At 39.6% G+C, this 10,978-nt stretch overlaps 1 protein-coding gene across 4 annotated transcripts in view; it reads left to right on the plus strand.

The window, feature by feature from the left end:
* LOC144818736 (uncharacterized) overlaps positions 1-10,633 on the plus strand; it is a 224,650-nt gene extending 214,017 nt beyond the window's left edge. For all 4 annotated transcript variants that reach the window (XM_078676434.1, XM_078676432.1, XM_078676433.1 and 1 more), the window contains one exon: positions 1,764-10,633. In XM_078676434.1, the coding sequence (XP_078532560.1) occupies positions 1,764-2,491 (728 nt within the window). In that variant the 3' untranslated portion in view covers positions 2,492-10,633. The remainder of the gene's footprint in view (positions 1-1,763) is intronic.
* Positions 10,634-10,978: the final 345 nt, after the last annotated feature.

Below are 10,978 nucleotides of genomic sequence, written 5' to 3' on the forward strand. Positions count from 1 at the left end.
CTGGACCATCAGTGGAAGAAAACACTTCTTTAGCTCTAGTTGTGCAAGAGGCAGCAGCTATAATAAAGGCATACTATTAACTGAAATCCCTTAACCAGACCCTGCCTCTACTGAGACACTAATCCCATTCATCGAGACTGCTATGGACTCCTATTGCCACATGGTCTAAGCCGTGCTAGAGCCCGAAGGTCAGTCAACATGTGGCCAGGCAACATAAACTGCCCCGACAATCCCAATTCTGATAAGCTATCCTACACCTGAGAGACTGGTGTTACAAACATAAATGACTCCTAATGCCTTACCTACCAATCCAATGGATAGGGTGTCAAAACGTATTGATGCCTTTGGAAGGATAATGCTCACTTTAGCCAGTTTAGCCCTATGTTCCTTGAATGCTGTGTGCCTTTGGGCAGGTGTACTCATGCTTTATTAGCCACAGCAAGCAAGATATTGCTGGCTGTCCAGGAATACTTCAGAGCCTCGTTGGCTGAAATTATATATGGTGGTCAGGACATGGTCAAAGACTTTGTTAGCAGAGCTGTTGGCACCAAAGTAGTGCTAAGGTAGGCACACTTCAATGACATCGACTGGGCTTTCACAAGATGCCAAAGTGTCCTTAATGGACATGCCCTTTGTTGGCTCCAGATTGTTTGGAAAGAAGGCTGATCAGTACTCAAATGATTTAAGAATAATCCAGCCAAAGAAGCCCCAAGGAAATATCCTTGGGAACCTTGACTCCCACGAAGCAGTTCCACCAACAGTACAGAACAGTTAGTGGTTATTTCAAAGAAGCTAGCTTCCAGACAATGCCCGCCCTCCTAACATATGCACCGGCAGCAGACGCAATCCTTTCAGGGTGGCACCAAGGCTGTTTGAACCAGCAGCAACAACTGTCCTCCAATAATTCTTCTCCTGCTGCACAGTCTGCCAAGCCACTTTAACTTGTCCTCACTCACCTAAACCCATCTGTTAAGAGACAGGATATGTAATTTCTTGACCAGTTGGAGATACAGCACGTCAGACAAATGGGCCTTGCAAATCATTCAAAGGGGCTGCAATCTTCCTTTTAAATTCACCCTACCCCATGTTCCCTTCCCACCATCAGGACAACTATCAGCATACTATTCTGAGATGTAGCTGCAGGAATTCAGCCTTCTGCTGGCCAAGGGTGCAATCAAGCTGATTTTGGATACTGATGGACAGAGGCCTCAGTCTTATACAGGACCCCCATCCACTGAATGCTTTTCTGAGGAAAGATACATTCAAGATGCCACCCTGTCCCCGATTATTTCTTCTCGGAACCCAGTAGATTGGATAGTGTCCTTTGACTTATAGGATGCTTATTTTCATATGCCCATACTGTAGTCCCACTGGTGTTATATGCAGTTCATGGTGGGGTATCAGCACTTCCAATTTGCAGTGTACCCTTCAACATTACCTTGTCCTCTCAAAAGCGATGGTGATCAGTGCATGAAACATTGCAGTTAAATATTGTGTATCCAGTCTGGCGCCTGTGTATATTCGAAAGGAGAGGAATCTTTGGTTAGGTAGACTAGCCACAAGAGAGAGCATTCTCAAAGGTACGTAATTTGTTCTTCTATGTCACTTCACTCATCTTGTTTTGTGAATAGTTCTCATAGTGCTTTTCAAAGTATTCCGTGAGTATCAAGAATATCCATTTGCCAATGCAGTTTGCAGTCGAACAGTCTGTCTTTAAAAATTTGGTGGAAAGCTATTGACATGACTGCATTTTAAATCAACAGGTGATGGAGGAATGAAAAGAAAAAGCAATAAGGAAGATTCTCCAAAACATGCTGAAAAAATACCAACATGCAAACTTTCACTGAGGAAATCTAAAGCAAGTTTGCGTCAGAGCTCAGAAAAAGGAACACTTTCACTGAGTGAGCTGTGGACAGAGACTAATCAAGAAATGCGAGGACATGATATGGATCTATGTGGAAGTGATTTTAGTAATGAAATACATTCCCAGGGCACTCAAAAAGCAGCCAGCTCTTACTTGTATAATGAGCCAGATGGTATTCTGACAAACACTATGCTTGTTACTTATCCACAGAAAACATCACGTAACTGGAGGCAATACATTAGTACTGAATTTGTGCAAAACACCAGTAAGAATGGTCCTCTTAACGTTCAAAGAGCAGATACAAGAAAGAGGCCATTTCAGTGTCCTAAGTGTAAAAAAAGCTTCATCCAGAATCGTCATCTTAATAGACATTTGAACATACATACGGGCGAGAGACCATATCAGTGCACTGAATGTGGTAAAAGCTTTATACAGAAACAGCATTTTATTGGACACCAGAGAATACACACAGGAGAAAGACCTTATCAGTGTAGTGAATGTGATAAAAGTTACACTTTAAAACAGTGCTTAATTATTCACCAAAGAAAGCATACACAAGAGAAAGCCTTCCAACACACTGAACATGAGATCAAATTTAGCCAAAAGCAAAATCTTATTATGCAATAACAAATGTGCATGGATGTGAGAAAGCAGTCAGAAACAAAATCTATCACTCCCTCCAAAAAAATGTAATATACTTCAAACTTGCATACCAACAAAAGGTGCATTACATAGGCAAATTGTCCACAAGTATAGATTCAAGCCAGATTTCTAGAATCTAGCATCCTTTCACAATCACAGCAATACATCTAGAGTAAATTAAACAAGGTTCTTCGAAAGCAAATATCAACCAGCTTTATGTACAAACAACAGTGACAGCTCCTGTACAAGAAAGACATGAGATTACATATATATAAATGCCTAACAGAAAGGGTACAAAAAAAAGTGGTATTCGGTGCAAACCAACATGGGGTTCTTCGTTGAATCCTCCATTCCCCTCACACATCAGAACATTGTGGTTGTATGCAGTTTTCCAGATGAAGCACGCAGAGACATATCCTAATACTGCAGTCTATTTCCATCAGGGCTTGTGTTCTGCAAGTAACTGTGAACCCTAATATGTATTATTGCAATACATCATATACTGGCCTACTCTCTACTCAGCTCCACCATTGTCAGAAGATCCAGTTTAAGCTGATTTGTTTAGTTCTTAAGTGTCTGCTTAATCTGTCTCCATATATCTCCCCACTCCCATCATTGCCCAGATAGAAGAAGTACACACCTCTATCCTGTAGCCAGGCACCAGATGAAGCAATTCCCCAAAGGAATACATCCTTTACAAATGTGGCCTTGCATTTTGGAATTCGCTTTCTTTATGGTTGCAGTAGCTAGATTCCCTAGGGGCTTTCAGAAAGACACTAAAAGCCTACTTGTTTTAGTAGTATTTACTGCAAGGTAGGTAGCAAGATCCACACTAAGAGACATAATTGAGGTACGTGAAGAGCTGGTAAGAAGTGTTCCCAGTTGGGGAATCAATAAAACCAAACTCTTGGATTTTTAAATGTATAAAATTATATAAAACTCAACCCTTACTTTATAAGGTGGATGGAAGTTATCATGAACAAGTGGTCGAATCCCCAGGACATATATGTTCTCAGATGAAACTAATTTCATTTATTTTAGGGATAATATTTAGTCGCTTCCATTATACCGAGGACGAACATACTGAATAGATTCAGCACTAGAAACATCTGCCCATATCTTCCCAGTGAAGTTTTCCAGGACCTATTCAGTGGCGTAACACAGGCCCCTGCAGCCCCCCAGCACAGTACTCTCGCTGAAGAGCCCTGATTGAGTCCGGAGAGGGCTCCACCACGTACATTGCAGGAGAGCCCCCTCAAATATCATTACGCCAGTGGACCTGTTCTGGCCTGGCCTACAAAAAACAAAGATGCAGATTCTCATCACCAACTCGTAAGAGCCTCTGCTAACCTTAACGAAAAGTGCAGTCTAATGGTGAAAAGGTATCTGCTTCTGCTGTAAGTAGGTCATAGTATCCTGTGTTTACTGTAATGAAGGAGAAAAGTAGAATTTGGGATTCGGGAGGAAAGTATAAATAACTTCTCCTTTCAGTGCTGAAGAACTTTAACCACATGCTCCATGTGCTCCTGAATTTTAGTTAGGAAGTTCCCAGCAAGATGATCATTATTTCATATGAGGGGCAATTGTTAGCCTATCTTGTCTCATGATTCTATGCTTCTTTAATTTTTTTGTCTTTAGAGGGGTCAAAGATGGGGCTTTTCTACCATGAGCACAGAAATGTGCCAAAATAATACTGCAGACACATTCAAGACTCTTTGCTGGCTGAGCTAAAGTATAAATATTTGGGCCATTTTCTCACTTACGAGATGTGTCAAAATGTAGAACTAGACCATATAAAAGAAAGGGCCTCATTTACTGTTGGCTTCCTGTAGACCACCCCCGCCCCCCACACAACTTCAACAGGAGAATCTATCCAGTTATATGAATAAAGTGCAATGCAACAGTTTCTAAAAATGCTGCATCGCTCAAGGACGTTCAGAAGTTAAAGCAAAAGGTAGTTCCATCAGTGTAAAAGCACAGTACTTATTGATGTCGGCCATACTCCCCCTCATGAATGTTGACCGTAACACCAGGTGTAAATTTTGTCAGCACTCATACTCCTTTGTATATCTCAGAAGCACTTCCAATAAGTAATATTGGTAGCTTTTACAAGCAAGAATATTCAATGCTTGGTTAGGTATACAATTTGGCAGTACACCATGGCACCCCAATGGCTGCTACCCACATATAACTTGTGGCCCCATTCACAAAAGAAATTGTTACAGCACAAACATTTCCAGCACTTGTGAGCCTAAATACTGGCACCACTTTTCCCTAGCATCATTAATTGCAGCACAACTTACATGTATAAATATATATATCTCGATAAAACATTTTTGCTAAATTTTTACATTTTGAACATAAATATAGACAGCACTTCCTGGAAAATATGTTAGCATCATCCTTAGATATAATGTTGGCATCAGTCCTTCACATAAATGTTGACAGCATTTCCCGACATGTATATTTGTGGGACTCACAGGCATCAATATTGTTAGTATGCAGAGCCATATGTTTTAGCATCACTTTCATCCCAACTTTGAAAATTATCAGGAGTCTCAATGACAAGTTATGACAGCATACCGTGATATAGACACCTTGTGTTTGCAACCATTATGGTATATTCTCTGTTGCAGGAACTTCAGTGGTATTTTTCTGTCCCGAGAATTGTAAGTAATGTTTGATTGCAGAGGAAGTTTGCAATGTTGTGAACTTATAAATATAATCGTTTTACAAAGAGAATTCTCCCTTTCTTTTAAGGAACATCTTCTATTTTTCTGGCAATTTTTAAAAAAAAAGATTTCTAATAATGTATCACTTATTTAACTAAACAATTACTAAAAGTATATTTGTTTCGTACCCTCTGCCACAAATATTTTTGTGACCCAGCTCTCTGGTGGTTATTTAAAAGAAAATTCAGATTTTGTGAGAGTACTAAATTTACAAATTTGCCTTAAACTTCATCAAATCTGTGAAAGCGACGTCAGCAGTATTGCAGATTTCTGTTAACACTGCGTCTTTTCTTAATGTTCAGAATTTCAAAATTGACTGGGGGGTGTTTAGCTTTACAGAATTTATCAGATGTACAGACATGTTGTTTCTGGTAGAAGCAAGAAGTTTCTTATTGGCACATACATGTGTTTGGTGCTGCATGGGATTGTAGCATTATAGCTCACTGCCTAATACAGTATAGTTTTTAAAGACCTTTTACGCAAGTTACAGGCCCACCGCTGGTGAGGCCCTATAACGTGGGAGGGGACCTTAAAAGAGCTAGTATAGTCTGAGGCGGAAAGGCTATAATGTTGTTCATAACATACTACCCACTAAGTGTCTAATGTTGTACATTAAACAACGAGAAAAACACACAAAGAATTGCATGTGGAATCTGAAGACTTTTAAAAGCCATTATTGGTGCTCTTCCACTCCTTTGTCTGTAGTGGAGCTTCCAACAATTCAATGTTGTTATACCACTAAAACCTACTAGAATTAGAACATTTCTGGATATTATAATGAAATTGTAAGAAACTAAATCATTAATTGGGATAGATTGTAGTCCACCACATGTAATAAAGTCACTAACCTGTTGGGCTCAGTCAAAGGTTTCAGTAATTTAACCCTGAGCTCAACCTCTGTTAGCTATGGCACTGAGTAGAGAGGATTAACTTAAAGAAAATATGTAAAGCATTTGGAAGTATCAAAATAATTGTAAAGTCAAAAACACGACACAGTAAAAATCCAACTCCAATTTACAAAAATATGGAAATATTTAATAAGCAAAATGACACCAAAACACTAATAATAAAATAAGGGGAACAAGAATTGTTATATGTTTTTTGTGAAAATAGTGCCAAAAGGTAGAATGTGCCAATTATAATCTATGGAAGTGGTAGATCAGAACTTAGGCGTGAATTGAGGATGACCACAATGGAGCCCTGTTTGGATACAACAAGTGTATTGGTCTCGGTGAAAAGCCGGGAAGTCAGAAAATTCCAAAGAAGTTTCTAAATCCTACTTTATAAAGGGTCTTTGTCACTTTTTTGAAGAAAAGCATTGAAATTTCTCCTGAGTCCCAGCACAGCTTTTTCAGAGATACTGGGAGCCCTGAATGGGAAGAAACCGAAATTCAATCTGATGCTGTGGTAGGATACTTTTTCCAGCAGCTCCCCCTGAAGCTCTGGACGACATTTATTCAAAGTTTCCAAACGTTCTCCTGGGGCACAAACAATGACAGGAATACACTTCTAAGGCCCCCAGGACCTCTGGGGGAGCACATACAGACACGGAGAGTGTCCAGCAGAGGCCAACAGTAAAGTCCTTCAACTGGGCATTTCCAGAAAAAGGCCTCTTGCAGCTTGTTATGTCCCTTTAGCCACACTGCTCGTCAGCCAACTGACCTTTGAAGTTCATGTCTTTGTCCTGTGTACAAGAGGGTGCAGGTCCAGTCCTTCCGGGCTCATTTCAGGTCACAGATAGCAGGTCCAGTCCCATTCTGATCTGCAGATCCAGAAAGTGGGGTGACTATTGGGCTTTCATTAACTATTGACATAAATGTTCCCAGGAGAAACCATACCCACTTTTCCAATAGTTTCTGTTTGCTTTACGGCAAACAGGGCCAAAATTCCACATGCCAGGGCACTTTCAATATAGCGAAAGTCTCCAGCTACATAAACTTGGACTCTGAGGGCTGGGGTCAACCCACAAATAACACAAAAACTCGTTTTGAAGCAGGCTCTACCCACAACAAGCCAGGAGAGTGAGGTCTGGTAAGACAAAAGCAGGGTCCCTCAGCATCCTGTTTGCTCACTTTCAAGGGCGCCATACATTTATGTGCTTAATGGGGTTGAGTCCTTGTAACACAGGAAAGGCTGGACCTCAAAACGATTACACAAGAATACAGATCACTCCACTGCAATGGTTTTAGATAACTAAAGAGCTGACTTAGATTCGGGTGGGCAGGATACTCCGTCACGACTGTGATGGCTATCTGGTCTGCTGTATTCAAGTGCATTATGTCCTGTGGCACTTATAATACAACAGGCAGGATATCTGTTACATTTGTGATGGAGTAAGTCGTCCACCGAACTCTAAATCACTCCCTAATTGTACAATGTAACCAGATCAATTGTATCAAGTGGAGAAATCACATAATTGTGAATTACTTTTTCAAAGTGTATTTAAAAGTGTATACATTCTGGAACATACTTTATATATCTTTTGCAAATTTAGAAATTTTCAATAAAATGCATCTGGTTACATTGAACATTTTGTTATATCAGTGGAGGCATCTGTATTTTTGTATAAAGTGTTATTTGTGGCTCCTGTAAGACAGGATTTAACACTGAGCTCAGCAGAAAGGTGGGGCACTGCCATTCTGTTGGCACCACAGAGGAGTTTCCCAGTTCATTCAGGTTTGCCTGTTGGATATAGGGACCTGTTGTATAGCTACTGGGAGGAATTTCACAGTTCATTCAGGCCAAGTATAGGCTGAGAGGTGTTGAGGAGTTAATGCAAGTTATCAAGCAAGGAGAAGGTACATTTTCCTTAATATTTATTAAAAATCCAATGTAACAATTAAAATGGAGTTTTGATAACTATTAACATTGTTGTTTAATTATTTTTCCATCTGTTCCCATTCCTGATATACAATAATGGTAGTTTATTAAGCGCTCTGCTTTGTCTCATAGGACATCCATGGCCTTTAACTGTGAAAGTTGCTTTTTGGGGCTTGTTACTGCAAGGACATTTTAATATTACATTTCTGTCTGTCCCATTTTTAAATACAATGCCCCCTATCTTGTAGGCTTCTTGGTCGATGTAGGGCTGACTTATTAATATTTAAAACGAAGGATTTTCCAGACGGTTATTTTGACAATCGGACTACAGGTTGAAACTGCAGCAGTCAGGACACTATGGTAGGCCTGGAGCCATGTTTTCCTTGCCACACTAGTGGATGGCATAATAACTGCTGCAGGTGGCATTTAACTTTCTATGTTATAGGTGTATTTTATGCACCATATATTATGGACTTATTAGAAAGTCAAATACGTCAGTGGCGATTAACCAGCTTTTAGTCTTAAAAAAAGAAATCAGCAAAAATTGGGGTGATGATGCAAAAAAGGGCATTTTCATACTGAAATTGTTACAATTAGGGCAAACATAGCAAAGAGCATCACAGGTAATGAAGCATTTCATATCAGTAGATCAAACAAAATGTACAGTATTTCCTGAGATAATTCAGGTGTACATAACAAATGTCTCTGTTTCAGGGTTCCTATTCTCACAGCCTAACTTTCACATTCTTGCCCTTGACTGACAGGTGGAGTAAAACATTTCAAGTGCAAAGCAAACAATTATGTAATTTGGAACAACTGTGTGAAAATAATAATTTATGTTTGAATCAAATTTCCTACTGCTGAGTAATCAGTAACTCAGCAAATGACAAAGTCACTTCCCTGCAAGAATACATACCTACATACATTTGCAGTGCTTCCATAGGTCTTCCCTTATGTTTGCAATCAAATTTGAATTCAGATCTCTTTGATTCTGCTATTAATATACACTGCTTGTTCAAATAATGATTGGCCTTTAAGATATAAAAAATTGACTCCTGGATAGTTGCAAGAGTAGGAAGGGCTCAACATTGCCATAAGTTGTCTGTCCCTACATTAAAGATATCTTTAAATGTACCATCCGTTAAATGTTTTCATATGACACGCCCAAACTGCAAGATAAAAGGGTTAAATCGGGACTATCATCTCAACTGCAAATCCCGCTCTTTCCAGCATTTATAAGCTAAGAGTTTTGGGAAAAGTTGAGAGAAAAGTACTACATGTAGTATACTTCAGTAAAAGTGCAATGCTCCCAAAAAAAAAAATATATATTAGCAAGCCATATTAGGGAAAAAAGAAAGGCAGTATTTTAGAACACTGTAATGCAAAAACAACAAGGTGATGGATGGAATACGTAAATCAGCCTGAGCCACTGACAATCGCTCTGGTCGCATCACAATACATAGTTTTTAGCCAACCATTCCACCACAGTTTGGACCCAGCCTTATGCATATAAGTCTTGACCCTGCTCCTCATGGAAACAGTCCAGCCCGAACTGCCAAGCCAGGTCCTCCCTGAACCGTAAGGCAAGCAACCTAGGACCAGTTTCACCCTAGTTAGGGCTCTTCAGCCAGGTATAGCTTGGTTCCAGTGGCATAGTGAGCCCAGGACTCACGTCTGGGCATATCCGGCACTCTTAGGGTGTCAAATGCAAAAGCAACAAGGTTATGGCTGGAATGAATCTCAGCCACTAGCAGTCACTCGAGTCGCATCCCAATCCATTGTTTTTTGCCCACCAAGCTTGGACTTAGCCATATGCAGATCAGTCTTGACTCTGCTCCTCATCAGAACAGTCCAGCCAGATCTGCCATGCCAGGTTCTCCTTAAACGGAACACAAGCAGGTTAGGGCTCTACCCTTAGGTATAGCTTGGTTGGAGTGGCACAGTGAGCCCGGGACCCACAAACATTTTCACTCCCATAAACACACTGAAATGGAATTGTTTTATATGGTTTATCATTTATTTTATATTTAGGTTATTGCAATGCATTTCTAAAAGTAATACAGAGAAGCAGTAAAGTAATTCTTTAGCAACACTTGTTCATCTGGTTTCAATGTTTGTGTTTTGAGTATCCAGGCCTCCATGTTAAAGTGATATTTATATAGTTTGTGTTCTGTGTTAAATTATTACTGATTTGTTTTTCAACACTACTACGGTATAGAATGGGCCACACAAAATAATGATCCCATGTGAGGTACATTTGATCACAGTGTGCAAACAGCTGTAATTCTTTAGGACATCCCTTGCACACTATACCTCCCTTAATGCACTTTACCCTTCTTTACTGGAATCCCAGCATCACAAAAAATACATCTCTGTATTTAACCCTTTGACTGCTGAGATTTGTTTCTCTGAGAAATTGGTGTTTGGTTGTTCTAACACACATACATACCTCTGTTATTTTTTAAACCCATACAAAGTAGTTTTTTTCACTCAGTTCATGAGTGTTGATTGGTGCAAGCTCTGAATCAATATCACTTTGTACCCTAAAGATATAATAAAAAATGTTGTGCTTTTTTCATTTGTTTAACAAGTGTGTTTACTATTTTGCTGCATTTCTCTAATGGAGAAACATAAATCCTGGAAAGACAAACAAGAATATGTTGAGCTGTACATCTGGAGTCTGGAAACACAAAACATAAGTGGGTTTTTCTAGAGGATGTGGTCTGTACTATATGAATTATGTGTTAGTGCAGATAACCGGATTGAGGTAAAATCGCAGTTTATGGTGCACTGTGCATTTGATGCCAATTATTAAACCTAGAACTAAATAGAAAGTATAACTATTTTATCATTTTTACATCCTAAGGTATTCACTGGTGCAAGTCAGATTTCCCTCGCCCCGATTGGCGGGAGTTGAGAA

The sequence above is a fragment of the Lissotriton helveticus genome, chromosome 2_1 (assembly GCF_964261635.1).
Source record: "Lissotriton helveticus chromosome 2_1, aLisHel1.1, whole genome shotgun sequence".
Taxonomy (NCBI): domain Eukaryota; kingdom Metazoa; phylum Chordata; class Amphibia; order Caudata; family Salamandridae; genus Lissotriton; species Lissotriton helveticus.